The sequence below is a fragment of the Physeter macrocephalus genome, unplaced genomic scaffold, assembly GCF_002837175.3.
Source record: "Physeter macrocephalus isolate SW-GA unplaced genomic scaffold, ASM283717v5 random_223, whole genome shotgun sequence".
Taxonomy (NCBI): domain Eukaryota; kingdom Metazoa; phylum Chordata; class Mammalia; order Artiodactyla; family Physeteridae; genus Physeter; species Physeter macrocephalus.
Window position 1 is genome coordinate 22,599 of NW_021145509.1, and position 22,066 is coordinate 44,664.

Here is a 22,066-nt window from a genome sequence, read left to right on the forward strand (position 1 = left end):
CGGAGCTCGGGAGCTGGAACGGCCCTTCCAAGTGTCTCAAGTTGCAGCAAGGGGACCTGGCCTTTGCCCACCCCCACCAACTGATCAGCCATCGGAGGCAGGCTGCCCCCAGGGAGGAGGCTAACTTTGGGCAAGGTGCCCCCCTTCCACCAAAGGCAGTTCCCGGAAGTGGATTCATCTGGAAGCCATCAACAGCCCACACTCCTCCTACACCACAGCCAGGCAGCCGGGGGACAGGAGAAAGGGGACCAAGAGGGAGGCCTCCTGGGACCACCTCTCCCCCCCCCCCCGGGAAGAGGACCAATAATGCACGGTAGCAGAAGGGTCCAGCCAGCCAGGCAGCCGGGGGACAGGAGAAAAGGGACCAAGAGGGAGGCCTCCTGGGGACCACCTCCCCCCCCCCCCCCGGGAAGAGGACCAATAATGCACGGTAGCAGAAGGGTCCAGCACAGGCCAGCCGCGTCCATCGAGAGCCTCTGAGCAGAGCCGGGGAAGCCTCAGTCGCTGGAGGGACTCAGGCCCAGCTGGGGGCTCTGTCTCCAAGCCCCTCACTCTGTGGCACCCACCTCGCAGCCAGTCCTCAGGTTCCAGTTCCAGCTGTGCGGCTCCCCCTCGCCCTGCTGCTCCCCACAACAGGGCACATCCCTGCCCCCATCCTTCGGAGGACTCCAAGCCCATCTCAGCCAGGCTATTGTGAGGCTTGAATGAGCTTAAGCAAGTGGAAAAGTTTTGTTCACTGTGGGGTGCTAGCCACATAGGAGGGGGTTGTTATTAAGCTCCACACTTCCTGCCTCTGGAAGAGCTAATCCCCCTGGGCCCACCGCTTTCTCCTCTTGCCCTGGACTCCCTCCCCCCACCCTCTTCTCCAGGGCCTTTGAATCTTTCTTCCCTCACCCGATTCTGTCTTTCTGAGTCTCAGTCTCTCTCTCCCTCTCTCTCTCTGAAGTCCCATCTCTATAACCCTCTGCCTCTCCGTGTCTTTGTCTTGATTTGGGTCTTTGTCTATGGCCCCTCCTCCTGCAGTTTCACCTCCTACCAGGGCAGCTCAGAGCTGCCCCACAGGTCTGGCCTGGGCAGGGAGGAGGGCAGGGAGAGTGGCCTGAACTCTCAGGACCCAAAGCAGCAGCTCAGTTCAGTGCTCGCCCACCCACTCCTCTGAGCCCTCACGAGCCTCCTCCACTTGCCAGCATGGCAGCCAGCCCCTGACCCGGTTCCCGCCTCGGGTCCCAGCCTGCTTGTTTATTACAGCAGCGTGGAGAGGCTCCGTAGCCACACAACTTTACCGCTCCAAAAGCTTGACGCTGGCAAGGGGCCATCAGCCCCTGCAGCAGCACAGGCAGGCTGCCAGGCGGTGAGTCCTTTCCCCTGCAGCAGCATGGCATCCTCCAGGCTGGGTCACAGTGAGGGTCACAGGCCCAGCCCAGCAGGGGTGGGAACAGCATGCAAGATTCCCCACGACCCTGGTCCCCCAGGGTGCCCAAGCCAGGCAGCTGCTGACAACCCCACAGCCAAGACAGAGCCCTTCCTCTTGTCTCTATAGGGGGACTCGGGCCCCGAGTTCTCAAGGAACTTCTCTAAGAACCAGGTAGGGAGAGGAAATACATAAACAGAAGGGTCACAAAAGTATAAACACTGACCAGCTCGCCAACATACGCACTCTGTAAGCATAATTGAACTAGTGGCTGTGTTAGGCATTCAGTCAGTGGATGGATGGATGGATGGATAAAGTGGGTGGCTGAATGGATGGGTGATGGATGGATGGATGGATGGGGCAGAGGTGGATGGATGGATAGGTGGATGGATGGATAGATGGATGGGTGGATGGCAAAACAGACGGAGTCATGATTTCCAGGTTAGCATAGCCCATCAGAACAAGATCTTCCTTTTCCTTTGTCCCATCCAGAAAACCTTCTTTACCAGGTTTCTTTATTCACCAAAGACTGAAGCACCAGACTCCTCCCTTGGCCTCTGCATTTTGAGCAACTTTTCTATTTCCTCTTCTCCGTACCTTTTCCTGCAGGAGAGGTTGAGGAGCCCAGGTCACAGGCAAAGGTGGGTGGTCAGGAACTGAGAAACCCACCCTGGCCGAGGCCTGTGTGCTCACCATCTTAAGGACAGGACAGAGGGAACCAGGCCAGGCCAGGTGAGCACCACCCTCCATCAGAGTTAGTTAAGCACAGCGAGTGTTTCAGAACAGTCCCATCAGAAAACAAGTATGGAAGGGGAAAATCTACAGCTTTCATTTGGGGAAAAACAATCAATTGAAACACCTGCCCTGGGCTTCCCTGGTGGCGCAGTGGTTGAGAGTCTGCCTGCCGATGCAGGGCACGCAGGTTCGCGTCCCGGTCCGCGAAGATCCCACATGCCGCGGAGCGGTTGGGCCCGTGAGCCATGGCCGCTGAGCCTGCGCGTCCGGAGCCTGTGCTCCGCAACGGGAGAGGCCACAACAGTGAGAGGCCCAACAGGAGAGGCCACAACAGTGAGAGGCCCGCGTACCACAAAAAAAAAAAAAAACGAAACACCTGCCCTGACAGCGAGATTAATTTCGCTTTTCCAAAAGTGTGTTGTGAGCAACCATACTTCCAGGAGATGCTTCCCAAAGGAAGAGCCCTGGGGAAAACTAAGTATGGGAAACGCTATATGTTAAATGTACCTTATGATCATTCACAACATATATTAGCATTGTAAAAGTTTGTAGTAAAGAAAAAAAAATGAGAAAGACAAATACTATATGATATCACTTAGATGTGGAATCTAAAACATGGCACAAATGAACCTATCTACGAAACAGAGACAAACTCACAGACATAGAGAAGACACTTGCGGTTACCAAGGGGGCAGGGGGGTGGTGGACAGATGAACTGGGAGTTTGGGATTAGTAGATGCAAACTATTACATACAGAATGGATAAACAACAAGGTCCTACTGTATAGCACAGGGAACTATATTCGATATCCTGGGAAACCATAATGGGAAAGAATAGAAAAAAGAATGTATATATGTGTATAACTGAGTCACTTTGCTGACACCAGAAATTAACACAACATTGTAAATCAACTACATTTCAATAAATAAATAAAGATATATCTTTAGGGAAAAAAAAGAAAACAAGTACGGAACTTTCTTTTCTCCCTGCCAAGAGCCTCGGCTCCAAGCCGCACCCTGGCTCCCTGAGCAGAGCCCAGAAGACATGGCTTAGCTATGCAGGGAGCTGCTGGGAGGCCAGGAGCTAAGCGGTCGAGGGGATACAGAGAAGATGTGACTGGGAGCCCCGGGGAAAGAAAATTCTGAGGCAGGCCTGGTTGAATGGGATTAACGTGGGCACCCCACCCTCTACTGGGTGGCTTCCAGGAGGCTCAGGGCCTGATCCTGGGCAGGGCCCAGGCAGGACATATAAGACTCCAGAGCCGTGATTTTCTCAGGACCACCCTGCCTCACCCATTGTGGGGATCCTGCCCTTTCTGAGTGGCAGACACTCGTGACTGTGGTGACTGGGAGGTGGGAAGAAGCTGAAGGAATAAGAGGAAGCCCAACTGTCTCCCCAGGATTCCTTGTGTTGTTGTAAAAATTAAATGAAATAATATATTAAAGTACTTAGAAATATAGTAGGCGCTCAATAAGTGTTAGCCATTAGCACTTAGGATAGTGCCTTGCACAAAGTGGGCACTAAATAGTTGTTGAATTAATGTACGAATGAATGAATGACTCCTGCCCCCACTTAGCTCCTCTACCTCAAACACCAGAAGATACAAATTAATTCTGTCTCCGTAGCTACTGAGGAAGATGTACACATTAAGTCCAATCTAACCCGAGGGCCTTTGCACTGGCTATTCCCCCTGTCAGGAGTGATTTCCCTCATATCCTCACATGAGGGTTCTCTCCCTCACTTGATTCATCTCTGCCACTGAAAATGAGAAAGGGCCCTGACCACTGCCTGCTAATAGAGCTCCCAAAGTTGTCTCTCCTTTCCCAGTCAAGGACCTTCACCAAGTACGTACAGACACACACACACAAATCCAGGCAATTCTAACTAGACAACTTCAGTGTCCCCACCCTACCCAGGCTTAGGCCTAGAGTAGACAGGGGCTCTGGCCTGGCAGGCGGCCCCTCCCATATGCTGCTGGCCATTAGTGCCCATGCATGACAAGGGCTCACCCAACCCACAGAGGAGGTCATGCTCTGTCCCCAACCACCCCCCTCCCAACCAACCTTGGCAAGAACCACGGTACCATGCAAACAGTAGAGTCTCCTGGACCGTGATTTAAGATCCTAGCTCTATCACTTAAGGAAGAAAAAAAAATTTGTATTGAGCACTTACTGTGTGCCAGCCACTGTGCTACCCTCCCTACACACTTGAGCTCATCTAATCCTCACAATTAAGCAAGATAGGTGTGATCCTTATTTTATACCTGGCTGAAGCAGAATAAATTGGCTAAGTGCTCAGGCTGTATGTAGAATGAAACAGAGCTGGGTTCAAATCTGAGCTCCTCCACTCACAGTGTGACCTTGGGCAAGTCACTGCAGCTCTCTGAGTCTCTGCTTCCTCCTCTATAATGAGAAGATAAGACAGCCACTGCCTTTGATCCTGCTGACAATCAAAGGAGATAATGGATAAAAGTGCCTGCAGCCTTCAATCAAGGTCGGGGGAGGGGGGGGTGGCCCTGCCCTTCCTGCCTTATCTCACCGGCTTCCCTGCCAAGGTTTGCAGGCTGGGACTGGTCTTCCCCATGGTGCGAGGCACAGGGCTGGGCACAGCTGGCACACACAGACTATTCCTACTAATTAGCAGATTCTCCCAAGGCCTTGATTGCAGAGAGCACTCCCTGTCCCAGAGCATCCAAGCAGGGGATCCCCGCCGTGGGCAGCACCAGGGGGAACACCTCTGGAGGGAGGACCCTTCCTGCCTCCAAGCTTCCTCCTTGTTTTAGAAGCCCTCACCAGGCTAGACCGGGTGTCCTAATCTGAACCCCAGATACTGTCCTTGGGCTCCTAGGGTCTGAGTTCCTACCTAGAAAGCCTGACTGGCACCCTGGCTTGTCTAGGACCATGGCCACCTAGAGACCCACGAGTCACGCACCCCAGTGCCTGGCGCTCTGACCCTGCCCCAGCCCCTTAGCTGGACCCTGCCTTATGCGGACAAACAGCCTCCACTCATACCAGCTGCCCACATCACCCATTCCAGAATCCCAAGCTCCAGTCTGCCCACTCAACCCCCCAGCTGCCATCCACCTCTCCACAGCTGTCACTTTCACCCCATCCAGCAGCCCCCCACGCATGCACACTCAGAGCCTGCAGCCAGTCCACACTAACCGTGCCCTCTGCAGGGCCCTGAAGCCTGGCAGAAAAATCACCGAGGCACTTTGACATTAATCAAAGACATTCATAAATAAATATGTGTAAATCATATGCAAACCAAGGTAGGAATTTACATCTTTCACTGCTGAGTCAGCATCTCCAGGCACCAGGGATGCTGCCTGCAGCTCAGGAGGTTTGGGACAAGAGCCCTCCCCTCTAGGGGTCCACTGAATGATCCTAGATGTCTCATCTGAGATTCTCGAACTTTCAAGCTGGAAGCATCAACCCCTGTTTATTGATTGTCTAGTACATGCCAGGCATTATACATACTACGGGCATTCAATGAGATAACATGCAAAGTACTTAGAATGGTACCTGGCACCTACCTAGCAAGCACCCAATATACGTGGACTATTATCATTAATATCTCTCAGTTTCTTCATTTGTAAAATGAGAATAAGAGTTGCACCTAATTCATAGTGTTTTGGTTAGGATGCAACGTGGAAACCCAGGTAGAAGCACTTAGCACAATTCCTGCACATAGTAAGCACTCAATAAATCTTAGCAATTTTATTAAATAGTGTGTGCCCATGCAAACAAGTTCTGGAAAGATATAGCCAATAGGAGTAGTTAAGAGAGGGGAGGAAGAGAGATGAACAGAGGACTTCCACTTTCTGTTTCAGATATTTGAGGCAAAGAATTTGACAAATGAGCTTGTATGGCTTTCATCAGCAGCAAGAACGAGAAAGCTATTTCTATTTGGTGGAATAAAAGCCACCAAGGCAGAGACCATGTCCTGGGAGCATCCACTTCTCAGCCACCTCCTCACCGTTCTGCACCCCTCCCTACTCAGCCTCTGTCCCCAGATGCTCTCCTCAGAACCTGGCCAGGGAGAGCAGTTTGCTCTGGGCACGGTGCTTATATTAACAACACCTTATGTGACTTTTCCTCTCTGGCAGGACCAGTAAGCCCAGGAACTCTGAAACTTCTCCAACAAGCTAGGCCAGGTCTCCATTCTCCCACCTGCCCTCAGGGAATGGGCCTGGACCCACGTAAAGGTCTTCTTTCTTAGGTGTGGTCCCATCCCCGGAGCCCACAGAGAGGCCATTAGGTCTGGATTCATTACTGCTCCCCGAGCATCACTTCTCTTTCCTGCTCCTGTCAGGAGCATATGTACCAAATCTTTAGATTCTATATGTCTTCATCCTGGTCGCAGATAGAGAATGAAATGAGATGGAAATGAGATGACAGAGGTACAACCATGTGATCATCCAACAGCCCTTTCTTACTGGTACCACCATAGGCCAGGAATTGGGCTGGGTGCTGGGGAGACAAAGAGGAACCAGAGTCAGCTACCCCCAGGAGCTGACAGTCCCATGGGAGAGACAGATATACAAAGGGCAATGACAGTGCAGGCCCACAAATGCTAACACAGAGGTGGTCTTCACAATACATTGTGAAAGCAGGGCAGAGGTCGTGGCTTAGTCTAGAGAAGGAGTGAAAAAAATTCCCAGAGCGGGTGACCCTTGAACTAGGACTTGAAGGATGTGATGGGAGGATTGGGGGTGGGGGGGGCGGGGGAGAAAGACATTCCAAGGAGAGGGAGCTGAGTGCACAAAGGTAGGGAATCATTAGGTCCCGGTGTGTTTGTGGGAAAGAAGCTCCGCACTGCTGGCTCAGAGCAGAGGCAGGAGCAGGGCAAGAGGGGCTCTGGGCCTGATAATATATACGATCGGGAGCAAGGGAAGACTTCTCAGGAGGCAAGTGACATGTCTGAGTTGTGTCCTGGGGGAGCACTCTAGTTTGATTCAATGAAGGGACTGGAGGAGGGGAAGAACGGTCCTAGACCAGTCTTGGATTTTATAACCTATCCACTCCCTTATTCTTTTAATTTCGCTTTCGTGGAGTCCCTGGGGTGCAGGCTTTGGCTGTCCCTTGAGGTGTCCAGAGCAAGCAGGCCAATGTGCCTACAGAAGGAGGTAAACTGAGGCACTCTACAGAAGAGCCCTTCCCTGGTAGAAATGAGAGCAGGGACATGAGTCTGGCATATACTCTGTTCTCAGACGCAAACCAAAGTTGAGACTCGAGGGTGATTTTATCTGCCATGACAAGTCCACCCCCACGCTCAGACAGGTATTGTTCTGGGCTCAGCAGACATCTCCAAGTCAGACAGATGTCCAGAGCTCAAACAGACATTGCCCCCAGGCCAGGAAGATGTTGCACCAGGCCCAGACAGATGCCATGCCAGGTTCAGACACATGTCCTGGGCCCAGACAAAAGCTGTCCTGGGGCCAGATAATGTTCTGGGCTCAGCCAGGTGTCCCAGCCTCAAACAGATGTTGTCTCCAGCCCAGACAGATGCTACCCTAAGCTCAGACAGATGTCTGACACCAGAGATATATAAAGATGCTAAGAGTTCCCTGGGAAAATATAATTCCTAAATCCTCCTTTGCCACTTCCGCCCTCCACCTGCTACTCTCAAGAAAGCCGAGGAAGGACAGCACTGAGCCCAGCCAACTCTCTCCAGACCCTCCCAACTTGTAACAGCCAAAGAACTATATCATTCTGTCTTTCCCTCGACTCCAGGCTAGCCTGCTGCACGGAGGGGAGGGGGAGGCACATGAACAGAAGTACAGGGCATCTGTGCCATCTGTGGCGTGGTAGATAGTGGTGCCCAGGCTACCCAAGCTGACTCTGTATGGAGAAAGGGGACTGGGGGGATCAGAGCTGATGCAAAGATCAGGCCCAGTTAGTCTTACCTCAAACCCCACACTCTGGAACTGGAGGGGAGAAGTCCTGTGACCTCATCCTCATACTCATGTACCCTGACCAATACCCTAGGAATGTCATTACTGGATCATTTGAAAATAATTATTGCTCCGAAGCTGGGCTGCACTAAACTAGGGAGAAAGACAGGGATTAGGAGGCTGGCCTGGTGTGGACATTAAGTGGGAGTGAATCCCATTCATCAGCTTGGTCCTGGCTGGAAGAATGACCTTCTTTCCCCAAGAGCCGCCATAGGGGCGTCATGGACCAGGAAGGAAAAAGAGCTTTCCCATCACCGCCAAACAGCTCCCATCAGGAACTAGAGTTGTGTGTACTGCAGCTTTGCAGAAGCTGGGGTTCAGAACCCTGGGTTTTCCCGGTCCATGGGTGGAGGAGGCACAGCCACTAGACCTGGGGTGGCAGGGTGAGAGGCGTTACGGTGAGAGCCTGGCCTCCCCATCTCCCCATCTGCCATAAGGGGCCTCATGCTAGTCTCTTCCAGAGGGGAGTTCCAAGAGACAGCAGCTCATGAATATGTAAATAATCCATGAGCCATGCCCCCTCACACAGGTGAAGTTGGGACCTCCCTCCAGCTCTACCTACTCCCCCTCAAGAGCTTCCTGGAGGCTGAGGAAGGTGAGGTGTGGTCTTTAAAACCACTCTTAAAGGGAAGCACTGTCTGATACGCTTACAAACACTAATGCACACATATTAATACAAACCAAGCACAAGCACCCAAACACAAGCGTTGAAACACTTATGGGCATCTGTAAAGTACAAACAGGAATTCACGCAAGCAAGCTAACCTACAGTCACCCAACGATACAAGCACACCAAGCCCCTAACACACTACTGCAAACACTGATGTACACAAACACAAGGGAACTCCCCTCTCTCCCTTCCCCCCTACCTGAGCTATCCACCCTCCACCCCTTGGTCGGGCCAGAGTCAGCACCAGGCCCAGGAAGGCACCTCCCCTGTCTAACAATGGTGACAAGAACTTAAATCATCACTCGCTGCTCCCACCCCACCCTGTGGTGTTGAATTTTGCAGCCATCCAGATAAAAAGTGTGTTTTAAAAAAAAAAGAGAGAGAGAGAGAGAGAGAGAGAGAAACTCAAACCCAGCCCCAGCCTTTCAGAGTGATTAATCCTCGCTAATGATTTACCGATTTGCAGAGAGCGTGTTCTGCATAACCGGATTGTGGGCATTAGCACCAGCTCAGAGGCTGCCATTCTGCTAAAAATGAGAGTAAATTTTAAGAGCAATTGACCACCCCTAATCTGAATATTCTACTGATGCACTGGGAGGATCCCCACACCACACATAGACCTAGGGGGCCGAGGCAGACGCAAAAATACAAGGAAAGGTTCATCCCTAAGAGATATTCCATAATATTCCATCCTTCCCTTCCCCAAGTCTGAGAGATAGGGAACCTTAAATTAAATGAGACTGCTTCTTTCTCCTCAGCCAAAGGCAGCCATGCCTCTCCTACCTCTCTGCTCTTCTATGCTAGGCTCTTTTGAGCACTGGAAGGACAAAAGAGGTAGGACACCTAGAATGGCTGAGTTTAGAGGGAGAGAGGTGGGGGGTTGAGAGCTCAGAATAGTGATCACATCCCTTGTGGGAGAGCTCTCTGTATGGTGGTGAGCGCTATGAATCTGTCTAGCTGGCACCAGCCTGCACAGAGGGAGTGGATGCGCCTACCCAGGCTGGAATCTGCAGCAGCCAGGACCCTGACAGACTCTTCCAGTCAAAAACATGTTCCAGCCCAGAACAAGCAGGTTATGGGCGTGGTCACTCCTGACACCGCTCAGCAAGAACTGGCTGGGGGAACAGGCAGGTTCTGTTCCTGCTCACACAGCCTCTTACTCACCCCTAGCAGCCAGGGAGGAAAACCAAGCCATGCTTCCCCTCTCCGAGTTTCCATCGGGGCAGTGATCTCACCCCGCCTTCACAAGAACCCAGCAGAGACCATCCTGCCCAGCTTACAGATGAGGACACTGAGGTTCACAGAGATCAGGAGGCTGAGACTGGTCCAGTGTCATCCAGCAGGCCTGAGTCTGAGTCAAGATGGTACCCAGGACCCTTGACACCCTGAAAACACAGGATCTGGGGCATAAGAAGACTGGCAGAAGGGAAAAGAAGTGGGCTGAGTGCTGCCCGCATCCCGCCCCCCTTCCAGCCCAGCCTGCCTCAGACAAAGACTTCAAGCCCACGCACACAGGAGGGCATCCTAGGACACGAGCTCCTCTAGCAGCCCTCCCCACGGGCCCGATCTCTCCTCTCTTTAGCTCCGCTCAGCACTCCTGACTTGTGAGGAATGCAGGTGGAGTGTCTTGGAGCCGGTCTTCCCACAACACTGAAAAAGCCTTGGGTCTGCGGCTGCATCTCCTCTCAGTGCTGCCCTGGACTCCGAGGACCCACTGCCCCACGCACAAGACACAGCAGCAGGGGCCCAGAGTCCAAAGCGCGAAAGCGGCCGGAACCAGCTGCCTCCTCTTCCTCCCAAATCTCGTTCAGTGCGCCACTATGTAGGCTCGCCTGTCGGGGATGCGCGTCTGGAATATTACAGTGCACGTGTGGCTGCAGTGCAGCTGATGGCAAGTGTGGTCAGACTCTAGAGGCCGCGTCTGAACTTCTCAGGCGGGAGTGTGAATGTAGATGGCGGGGGTTTGTGTCTGTGACTTGAGACTTTGCACAGAGAATGTGGGGCTTGTGTAGCTGCAGTTCAGCCCCACAGAGCCTCCCCCTGCAGCCCCTCCAGCTCAGAGATCCCCCACAGCGAGGGCCCCATCTGCCGGAGGCTCGGTGACCTGTGTCAAATGAGCAGGCGCTCGGTCACACTCCAGAGCCTGGAGGAGGTCTCGCCACTCTGGGAAAGCCCGGGCAGCTCCTGGCCTGGGGGCAGGCTGGGCAGGGGCCCCTGCTGGGGATGGAGGCTGGTGAGCCTCTGAGACTGGCGGCGGCCTGGCTGGGAGATGCCCTCCGCAGACAAGGAGAGTGAAAAAAAAAAAAAATGAAAAGAAAGGGCTTTCCTGCTTCCTTCGAATGAGTGGGGCCACTGACTCGCATGGACTAAACTCAGGGCTGGGTACAGCCCCTTCCTCTGCTTTCTGATCCGCTGTGCAGATGCGTTAGTTCCTACAGGATCTAGGTGTCTGTGTGATGCGTGGGGTGGGCCTCTTTGTGCACTGGGTGGGAGAGTGTGTGCTCATGTTTGTGAACACACAAGGGTGTGCCCATCTGTGTGAACTGGCGTGCCAGCTGAGAGCCTCCATGCTTGTCACCCGAAGGGCCTGCAGGTCCCCTCTATGTCTATGTTGCTGAAGGAATGCCTACTTGAGCCGACTTCAGCCTCTGCATGGGTTCTGCGAATGTTCCTGTTGAGACACATGCCTGTATTTATCATTGGGTGTTGATTTGTGTGACTCTGAATATCCAACCTAATGATGGGAATCCATGTGTTCCTATTTTGAATCTGAATGTTTGTCTCCAGGCTAAATTTCACGTGTGTATCTGCGGATTATGCATTTGTGTGTGTGTGTGTGTGAATGCACATCTGTTCATATGCCTAAACCATTCTGTGTCTGCATTGGTCAGCTGGCTGTCTGACTCCCGTGTTCTGCGTTTTCTCTGTGGTCTATGAGGGTAGGGCTCCTGGAGAGAGGAGATGCTCTGTAACAGGTGTCTCTGCCAATGGCCATGTCATAGCCCCCAGTGTCCCACCCAGAATCTCTAGGGGCAAGAGCAAAGGGGATGTCGAGACTTCCTAGGGAACACTTAACTCTCAAATATAAGAAAATTGTGACTCAAGACCAAACCCATATCATTGTAGGGGATCTAAAACTTCCAAAGCAGAGAAAGGAATGTTATCCTTTCCTAGTTCACACTGTTGTTCACCCCAGAGCAGCATCGCATATTAAGAGGGGGCATCTAAATTACAGGCTTTGTTTCATCCTTGCAGCTTCAGAACAAACCTGAGAAGCAGGCCTTACTGTCCTCATTTTAAGATAAAGAAACTGAGGCTCCAACAGGCAAAGCAAAGGCCAGGGGTGCTGAAGGGGGGTAATGGGATATTGGGACTGAGATTTGCTAGCTGACAAGCTGGCAACCTAGGAGCCTGTCTTTGCTGCAGCCACCCCTCAATTCAGCACAGACCTGGGGAACTCAGCTTCAAGATTGCCAGCTGACCAGAGAGCTCTCTCTGTGAGCGCTCTCTGCTGTGACGGCCAAAGCCGCTGCCTCCACACCCTTCCCATCCCACAGCCACAGGGAGAATGATGGGGAGTGTGGGACCTCCATGCATTCTTTGCCTTCGGACAAGCCTCAGTTCCTTCAGCTGTGCAATGGGAGAACAATCCCAGCACTCACTCTCGGGCCTGAGAGCGGCAGGTAACGTGATGAATAAAAAGCATTTGGTAAAGCACCCATTGCTCATGATGACCGTTCCAAACAACACCTGTCCACTGTCCAGACGTTTCCCTTCCTCTGACAGAAACCGAGACAGGTTCATAGACTCACAGACCATCAGAACTGGAAGGGAGTTTACCAGAGAGGTCACCTGGTCCAAACCTCCAGAACCCCACTCTACAGATGAGCAAGCTGAGATTTAGTTAGAGAGGGGGAGTAACCTGTTCATTCACGGGACACTAACAATAGAAACAACGAGAGTGAAAGTCCTTTCTGAGCCCTTTTCACTCACGTTGTCTTGTACCACCCTCTGACTTACCTTAGTGAGACAGGTGTGCTGCTTATGGTACTGTTATTCACAATTTACAGGTAGAAGAACCAAGCCCTAGAAGACTGGGCCAGAGTTATTCTTGCCCAGGACGACAGTGGCAGGTCCAGGTTGGAAGCCCAAGCTTCAATGTCACGCAGGTCTGGTTAGGGCTGGCGTGAGAGGGGACTTCACTACAAGATTCCCAGCCTTGGTCCTACCTCCTGAGCCTGGGAGAGAGGCCAGGAAGGCGAGTGGACCAGGAAGTCCTGGGCTGCCTCAAGGTGACCACTTCCTGGGCCAGAGTCCAGGAAAGCCCAGCATCCCTAGCTAGGTTCAGACACAGGGCTCCATCACAGCTCTTGCAGTGGGAGTGGTACCTAAGGACTCTGCTCAGGACAGTGGCCAGTGGCCACCCCATCCCTTGGGGGCTAGCCAGAGGCTGGTCCTAGGGCATTTAGGGCCTGGATGAGCACAGTCTGTGCCCAAGGATGACCCTTGTCACTGCTGACTCTGCCCCAGTCACCCCCACTGCGGCTGCCCCCTGAGCCCCCCCATCACCCTTCTTCACACACTGAGGCTTTATTCCACAGTCCTGACTTGCCAGTAGGGCCCTAGCTGGGCCCCCAGCTCGGTCCTCCAATCTGGGCCCCCCGGGGCCCTGGAATCTATGAATCCATTGGAGGCAAGATCGGGGATAGAAAAGAGGTGAACTGGCAGCTGGAAGACTCCCCGAGAGCCAAGCCTCAGCGTGGGGAAGACGTGGAGGCTACAGCTCATTCCACTCATCTTCCAGCCAGCGTGGCACAGAAGAGCTGATGCTGGCGTCCAACTCCACTCAGGATCCTTCAGGGAGTCCTCAAAGACCTGGGGGATGAGTAGGTAAGCCAACCGCATGCCGCACCTTTCCAACAAGACCTCTTCAGTCCCAGTTCCCTTTTCAGCAGCCCCAGGCAAGTGGGTTAAACTCCAGCCCAGGGCTCCCTGCAAGGCTGGACAGCTCCCAGCCTGCACGCCGGATTTCTGAGGCACCAGCGCCCTTCCCCATATCCACGCCACTCCTCACCTAGAGCAAGTTTCCCCGGGGCGTGACCCCGCCATGACCCAGGCCGATGAGCCGGGCAGGCAGGAAGGAGAAGGAGCGAGGCGGCGGCGTGGGTCAGATACCCGTGGGCCCAGTGTGTCCACCATTCCTGTCGGCGGTGCTTTCCCGGAGCCACGGTCTCCACCTCGAGATCCTCTCACTCAGGAACCTCGGAATCGGCCTGGTTACAGGAGCTCCCGTCTCCCCACAGCACCGCTGCCGCCGGCCGTTCCGGCCCCGAGCCACCCGCGAGGTACTCACCTGGGCCGCGGCGCCCGGGAGAAGGAGAGCCCGTGAGAGGCGTGAAGTCGGGGCCGGTCCGACTCTGCCCGCGCCCGACGCTCTCTCAGGGCGGCGGAGGTCGACGGAGTTGCGCTAGGTGGTCTAGAGGGTGAAGAGGAAAAACGAGACGGGCCGGGGAGGAGCGCAGAGGAGAGCTCCGTGCCCGCTGGAAGTCGCGGGAGGCGAGGCGGGCGAGGTGAGCAGCCGCGCCGCAACCGAGCCGGGGACCCGCGCCGCCTGCCGCTCGCAGCCGCCGAGACCCGCGGGAATCCCGGCCCGCCGGCAGCGGCACGGCGGAAGGAGGAGCGCGGGGCTGAGCTGCTTCTCGGAACCCGAGCGCCTCCCGGAGCCCGCCATCCCCGCCACCGCCTCTGGCCACCCGGGCGGGTGACCGGCGGGAATTTTGCTCGCTTGGAGCGTGGGACCCGCCGGGCTCGGAGTCTCCAGCGCCGGGGGAAAGTGGGGCCCACGCAGCCAGGACGAGAGGGGGGTGCGGTCCCAGTGCCACCCCCGCGCCACTCCCCACGTGGCGGCCGCGCCCCCGGGGCGTGAGCGTTTACGCGGAAGGTAGGGGGGCTGTGAATGAAGCCCCAGCGGCCAATCAGCATGGTCGGCGCGCGGGACCCCAGGAGTGAGGCCCAATGGCGAGCTCTGGGCGGCTGGGCCGGGCGGCAGGCGGGCAGGGGGGGCGGGGGCCGGGGCCGGGGGGCGGGAGGCGGCTCCGCTGGCAGCCAATGGGCGGCGGGTGGGGTGGGGCTCCGGAGCGCTGAGCTGGTCGGGCTTTAAGCCGGCGGAGCACGGCGGCGGGGCCCGCAGACGGAGCGGAGCGGCGGCGGCGGCGCGGCGCGGCGCGGGGCGCGGGGCGGCATGGCCACCACCGCGCAGTACTTGCCGCGGGGCCCCGGCGGCGGAGCCGGGGGCACGGGACCGCTTATGCATCCGGATGCCGCGGCGGCAGCGGCAGCGGCGGCGGCAGCCGAGCGGCTGCACGCGGGGGCCGCGTACCGCGAAGTGCAGAAGCTGATGCACCACGAGTGGCTGGGCGCGGGCGCGGGCCACCCCGTGGGCCTAGCGCACCCGCAGTGGCTACCCACGGGAGGAGGCGGCGGCGGCGACTGGGCCGGCGGCCCGCACCTGGAACACGGCAAGGCGGGCGGCGGCAGCGCCGGCCGGGCCGACGACGGTGGCGGCGGCGGCGGTTTCCACGCGCGCCTGGTGCACCAGGGGGCGGCCCACGCGGGCGCGGCATGGGCGCAGGGCGGCACGGCACACCACTTGGGCCCGGCCATGTCGCCGTCGCCGGGGGCCGGCGGGGGCCACCAGCCCCAACCGCTCGGGCTGTACGCGCAGGCGGCCTATCCGGGGGGCGGCGGCAGCGGCCTGGCCGGAATGCTGGCGGCGGGCGGCGGCGGCGCGGGGCCGGGCCTGCACCACGCGCTGCACGAGGACGGCCACGAGGCTCAGCTGGAGCCGTCGCCTCCGCCGCACCTGGGCGCCCACGGACACGCACACGGACATGCACACGCCGGCGGCCTGCACGCGGCAGCGGCGCACCTGCACCCGGGCGCGGGCGGCGGTGGCTCGTCGGTGGGCGAGCACTCGGACGAGGACGCGCCCAGCTCGGACGACCTGGAGCAGTTCGCCAAGCAGTTCAAGCAGCGGCGCATCAAGCTGGGCTTCACGCAGGCCGACGTGGGGCTGGCGCTGGGCACGCTGTACGGTAACGTGTTCTCGCAGACCACCATCTGCCGCTTCGAGGCCCTGCAGCTGAGCTTCAAGAACATGTGCAAGCTCAAGCCGCTGCTCAACAAGTGGCTGGAGGAGACCGACTCGTCCAGCGGCAGCCCCACCAACATGGACAAGATCGCGGCGCAGGGCCGCAAGCGCAAGAAGCGCACGTCCATCGAGGTGGGGGTCAAAGGCGCGCTCGAGAGCCACTTTCTCAAGTGCCCCAAGCCCTCGGCGCACGAGATCACAGGCTTGGCCGACAGCCTGCAGCTGGAGAAGGAGGTGGTGCGCGTCTGGTTCTGCAACCGGCGGCAGAAGGAGAAGCGCATGACCCCGGCGGCTGGCGCCGGCCACCCGCCCATGGACGACGTGTACGCACCCGGCGAGCTGGGGCCGGGCGGGGGCGGTGCGTCGCCGCCCTCGGCGCCCCCGCCGGCCGCGCTGCACCACCACCACCACACACTGCCCGGCTCCGTGCAGTGACCCCGCGGGCCGGGCCCCCCGCCGGTGCGCGGCGAGGCGCCGCGCGGCCTGAACTCTTTTTGTTCGGTTGCTTTGGATTTTACAAAAAGCCCAGAAACTTTCGAATAAAACCAAACACCCGGACGACCCTCTCCTGCGAGCGGCGAAGACGGCCGAAAGGCTGCGCCGCCCGAGCCCCGAGAGAGAGGAGCGAAGATCCGGAACGCGCCAACTCACCCCGGGCATCCTGCCCGCCGCCTGCTCCCTGCCCCCAACCCCTCGACGACCCCCGCCCCTGCCCCCCCGGGCTGTTCGGGGCCGGATCCCGGCAGCGGCCTCCCCACAGCGACAGGTAACGCGGTACGGGGTTAGGGATTACCCGGGAGAGAGGAAGGAGAGAGGAGAGTTCCTCATCCCTCTCCCCGGCGCGGATTCCCGAGCCTGAGGGTCGAGGGTGGGGGACTGTCACTTTATTTGCTCCACGCCTCTTCTCTCCCATAAGGATGCGCCCCATCCCCCTTACCTTTTCTCCGGGCTTGGTTTTTTACAGTTTTTATTTATTCACGGAGCCTCTCGGCTCCTGGGGTCCTTCTAACTCCGCCCGCGCCCTTAATTTAAATCGCTGTATACTGTATTTATCGGGGCCCCGGAGGGGAGGCCGCGAGAGCCGCGTCTGTGTATAAAAGCAGGAAATAGCCAAAGCTTTAATCTAGCCTAATTTATTTTTTCCCCTTAGCTTCCCCTACCCTACCCCAAAAAAGCAAAATAAAACAAAAAACAAACAAAAAAGAAAAACTAACAACAAAAAAAATTCGAGTGTTGATTTTTCGTTTCGTTTTATCCGAGCTCCGGCTCGGTTCCCGGCCACGCTGGAGGGGTCTGCGCTCCCACGCACACGCAGATGGGAAGGGGCTTCTGCCCGGCTGTAGACCGACCACCGCACAGCAGGGCCCCCACTCCCCGCGGGGCCCTGACCTCCCGGCCACAAACAAACGAAACTTGGAAAAGTTGGAGATATTTTTTAACCAGCTGTAGAAATAAGCCGTTCCCTGAGAACCTTCTGCCTGAGTCCCTGCAGCTTCTGTCCGCTCCCTTTCAGCCCCCTGGGATGCGAGATGCTGGAGGAGGCCTGCAGAGAAATTCCCCAAATTTGGGGTGAGGTGGGAACCATGTAAATATGTGAGATATGTACACACTGGTGGGGAGAAAGAAACATTTTGTGCTTGGTTTTTATTTTTGGTTTTCCGGGTTGCCCTCCCTCCCCATACTAAAGGATTTTGTACACCCACTAATCCGAAAAAGATATTTTAATATGATTTCCAGATTTCTGATCCATCTCTATTTATTTTCTGGATGTGTTTGGAGCTTCCCCCTTCTCCATTTCTTGTTCTGTTTGTTACCGTTTGAATTTAAATTTTGTTATTTTATTTTTATTATTTTTTGGAACAATGTTTTGGTGCATTCTCTTTGTATCTTTATTGCAAAAAAATAATAATAATGTAGACTGGGAAGTTCCCTTTATATTTATGTTATAGTAAATATTTTATTACTCACATAAACATGTACCCCAGGGCTGTGTCCTGTCCTCTTTACTACTAGGGCTGGGTTGGTTTGTGGGTGATGGGATGGGATACCCCGACTCACCTCCACCAAAGTTCTGGCCTCACTCTCTTGGAGGAAGGTGACCACACAGACCTTCTTCCAGGCCAGTATCGGTGCTGCTTGTTACTTGGGCAACGGTTGGGCCCCTGCCTCAGATGAGTGAGGTTAGGGAAGATGAAGCTACCTCATGTGTCCCCCACCTCCCCCCGCCCCCCGCCCATAAACAGACTATCCTGGGACCAGACCAGGGCCTAAGACACTGCAGACACCACACTGAATTTGGATCGGCCATTCCTCAGGCACAACTCTGCTCTTCTGGGCCAAGGAAGAAGCCTGCCTCTCTCGACCTGGACCACCAGCCGGGCATCTTTGTATTCCCCACCCCTGACTTTGCACTCCCCGGGTGGGATCCGGGCCAACTTCATCATTCTGGGTCTTGGGGCAGTTGGAAGCCAAGTCAGGCCCCACCAGCCCACCCCAGCTGGCTTTCCACCTGCAAACAAACGGTACCCAAACCTGCCTGGATCCACTGGGAGTTCTAACATCTTAGACAGGGGTCCTGGGGAAGTTGAGTGGCCTGGGGAGGGACCCCCGCCAGTTTGCGTGGGCAAAGCTGGTCCTACTTCTATGCAAACAAATGACCTGCCCCAACTTCTCTTGGGGAGGAGTGGGGGCAAGAAGAGCTGTGCCACCAGAAAGCCCTGGCATCACCTCTCCAGGGATGGGTCCCCAAGGGAACCCCCGCTCCCCAGGGAGTGATGCTCCTGCCTATAGGAGGCCTCCCGGGCTGTGCAGTCATGACCTGGGGAGGGAAGCAGACATTCTCAGACATCCCCCTGTCAAGCCTTAAACACAGCCTGCCCTCCTCCCCAGAGTCAGGATGGTGGAGGCAGCTCTGGGTTTCAGGGCCAAAGCCACAGACTGTCTGTGTCCCAGTCAAGCTCTTTCTCCTTTAGAACAACTCCTCTTAAAAATACTAATCAAACGGCTCTTCCTGTTTCCTCCGTAGATGCAGTTTCTCCCTTCTCAGGAGAAACCACATGAGGTTTCTGTCACTCTTCGTGGAGACAAAGCTTGAAGGCACAAGCTGGGGAGAAAGTTGTGTCCCTAGTGAGGGTATGTGTGTGGCCCCCTCCCACCAGGGAAGTTGTCCAAGCCCAGGCCTGTGAGAGGCCTTGGCTCCAGCCGACAATATCTTGGGCGCCCAGAGAGGTGCTCCCAGACCCCCAAGCTGGCTGTCTCAGGCGGGCTGGGGCCTCAGGATGACTTGTTCGATGCTGAGGGTTCCAGGTGACACCCTGGGCTCTGCCCCTCAGTCTCAGGAGAGAGTTGTCTCTGCAGAGGCCACCAACCAGAGGCCACCATGGTTTTCATTTCAAAGGCTCAGCCTCTTGCTGCTTTTTTTTTTTTTTTTCCCTCCCTCCTTAAGTCCAGCCTAGTAAGTGATTAGCCCTGCAGTTGGCACCCGTGTCCCAGCCATTCCATATTCCTCAAACCGGCAGGCCAGGGAGCCTCCCCAGGCTTCTTACAAAAGAGGCTGGAAACTTTACCTGCTAGTTGGGTGACACTGCGACCGAGAGCTGCTGGTCACCCCACCTAGGCCTCTCATTTCCTGCTCCTCTAACTACGGAACTTCTCGAAGTAGTCCCACACTCCCCCACACTCCCTCCTTGTTTCGTCCTTCCTGGATTTGTCCCAGCCTCAGTGCCCTGAAATGGAAGCGAATGTAGCTCAGAGCTCCCTGCCGCCTGAGCCGCGGCAGGACTGGAGGTTGGAAAGGGCGGCCAGGAAGACGGGGGCCCTTCCCTGCCCTCTGCCTGCAGCTGACACCCATTGATTGATTGATTTCCTAATTGTCTGCTTAACCCCGTCCAAGAGGGTGGATTTATTATTTAAGCAAGTCAACTCAAAAACAGCAAAACAATGTGGCCCCCAAGATCTAGCAGCAGCTGAGGAGTAGAACAAAAAAGATGAAAAAAAAGTGAGAAAGGGGACGGAAGAAAATCTTCCACTTGGCAAGTATTTTGCTTAATGAGACACCAGCCTGGGACAGCTACCCGGTCACCCAACCCTTGGTCACAGAAGGCCCCAGGGGGCTCCTTTCCCTAGTCGCCAGCCTGGGATGATGGTAGGAACCACAGCACATCTTACTGTATGAGAAAGAAACCATAGGAAATATGGAGAAATATCTTTCCCTGGAGTCTTACTCCCTGGATAAAATAGAGTTTAGGAATGGCAGTAGGCTGTGAGCTTGACCGTGGATTTTTCCATCCCATGTGTATGTGGATCTACCTGCTCACTCCTGAGAGCTTGAAACTGCCTTTCGTTCAAGAGAGCCAGCTGTCCCTAGCATTGACCTCCCACGAAGCCCAAGCTTTCCCTGACAGATTTGGGATTTTCTCATCCCATCTCCCTCCCCTCCTCATTGGAACAAAATTATTTTCTAAGATCATGCAACCACAGATTCTGGTAGCTAGAGAGAGCATCCCTCTCCCCATGTGAGCTTCTCTGTGTTGGTGTACAAACGTGTGCATGTGCCACTCTGCCTGCAAATCCATAGCTGCTCCCAGACATAGGAGGGGGGAAGGAAAGTCCATGCTACATTGCCGATGTTTGAGCTGGGACAACATTTTCAGGGTGGGGGGTGGCTAAAATGGGAAGAAGGAAGGTGGCCATTGTGGTCGCCTGTGATCATCAAGGCACACCTGGATGGTGCCCGGCCCTGAACTTCAAGGACGCCTGTATTCCCCACCACCACGTGCCCCAGGAAGTTGCACTGGCATCAATGTTGCATAGCTTAGGACCTGTGCAATCATCCCTTCACCCCAAGACTCAACTGGGTGTCCACAGGACTAGCTGACCCCCACCACAACTGCCCACTTAGGGCTCTTTAGAATTGAGCCTCCTCTGGAGAGGCTCTGGGCCGACATCGGGGAAGGTCAAGCCCCTAGTGACACACCCAGGCCCAGGCTTTCCCCAGCAGGGCTGGAGTTCCAGAAAAGAGACCCACCTGAGCAGGGGGAGGAGAAAGAGGAGGCTGGTTACTTGGTCTGGTGGCTACCCCCAAGCTTAGGGAGGGGGATTCACCTGGGGCCTCTGGCTTAGTGACCGGAGCCAGAGGAGCCGTCAATCCTGTCCCTGCTCCACATATGTGAAGGCCTTGGAGTTAGTGTTTGGCCCTCCATTCTGGGCTCCCCTTGCTGCTTGGGAGGCCTCCATGTGGGAGGACTGCCCTCTATTGGTCCCTGAGCTGGGACATGGCAGCAGTCACCAGGGCCACCTCACAGCTGAGCATACCCCAAAATCAGCATCAAGCTGGCTACTCTACAGAGGGTGCCGGGTAGGGCAGAGGCAACTTTCGCCTCCAGTGGAAGCGGTCCTGTTTCACATGCACAGGCTTGCCCGTGACCCTTCCTTCCCCATCTACTACCCCGCCTGTTTCCACAGCCATTCTCGGAAATTCTCCATCACAGCTACCTCCTCTGTCTCTGCCCCACTCACACCTATCGTTACCACTCCTCCTCTCAGCCAGCTAACCCTGATGCACACTCTACCAGCTTGCTCGCTCACACGTGCTGACACTCTCGGGCACACCCGTGCCACCGTCTGGCCAGCTTCGCGGCCTTTGACACCGAGGTCTCCAGAGTCTCTGGGTACCTGCACCTGTGCTATTTGATTTGCCACACGCAGCATCCTTTCCATCCCTTGGCAGGGTCCCCTCCTCTCAGGATTTTCAAGCACTCACCCCACTTTCCAAACACATCCCTGCCCATCATTGTTCCCAGCTCCTCCCAGATCTCGCCTGCTCCCTTCAGATAATTAAAGTTAGGCTGTGTGTTTGTATGTATGTGTGATCTTATTTTTTAAACACACACCCCCACACATACATATGCGTGTATATATACAAACACACACAGCAATTAGAACTATCCATTCCTGCCATCGTCCCTCCTGTGCTAAAAACATGTCCCCACATCGCCACACCATGAACCCAGCATCATGTAGTCACGGGCTCCTGATCTCTCTCTCTCTCTCACTCTCTCTCTCTCTCTCTCTCTCTCTCCCTCTCTCTCTCTCTCTCTCTCTCTCTCTCTCTCTCTCTCTCTCTCTCTCTCACACACACACACA

At 55.7% G+C, this 22,066-nt stretch overlaps 2 protein-coding genes across 3 annotated transcripts; one reads left to right on the top strand and one right to left on the bottom strand.

Annotated features, from left to right (window-relative positions):
• Positions 1-1,499: 1,499 nt before the first annotated feature.
• LOC129391849 (putative HTLV-1-related endogenous sequence) lies at positions 1,500-14,806 on the bottom strand. 2 transcript variants are annotated; one of them, XM_055082695.1, is made up of 2 exons: positions 14,126-14,806; positions 1,500-2,014 (listed from the first exon to the last, which is right to left on the bottom strand). In XM_055082695.1, exons 1-2 carry the CDS (start codon positions 14,752-14,754, stop codon positions 1,927-1,929), a joined length of 717 nt encoding a protein of 238 aa, XP_054938670.1. In that variant the 5' UTR covers positions 14,755-14,806; the 3' UTR covers positions 1,500-1,926. The 2 variants fall into 2 exon arrangements, with proteins under 2 accessions (XP_054938670.1, XP_054938671.1); XM_055082696.1 differs by lacking the exon at positions 1,500-2,014 and adding an exon at positions 13,602-13,647.
• A 121-nt stretch (positions 14,807-14,927) lies between these two features.
• Positions 14,928-17,901, top strand: POU3F1 (POU class 3 homeobox 1). Its single transcript, XM_024125651.2, has one exon. The coding sequence runs from the start codon at positions 15,014-15,016 to the stop codon at positions 16,355-16,357; it is 1,344 nt and encodes a 447-aa protein (XP_023981419.1). The 5' UTR covers positions 14,928-15,013; the 3' UTR covers positions 16,358-17,901.
• The last annotated feature ends 4,165 nt before the right edge of the window (positions 17,902-22,066 follow it).

Excerpts from the sequence above, each read along its gene's own strand:
- LOC129391849 (XM_055082695.1), bottom strand. The coding sequence starts at position 14,754 with ATGCTGATTGGCCGCTGGGGCTTCATTCACAGCCCCCCTACCTTCCGC. Across the intron at positions 2,015-14,125 it reads TCCCGGGCGCCGCGGCCCAG|GAAAAGGTACGGAGAAGAGG; the intron begins GTGAGTACCTCG and ends CCTCTCCTGCAG.
- POU3F1 (XM_024125651.2), top strand. The coding sequence starts at position 15,014 with ATGGCCACCACCGCGCAGTACTTGCCGCGGGGCCCCGGCGGCGGAGCC.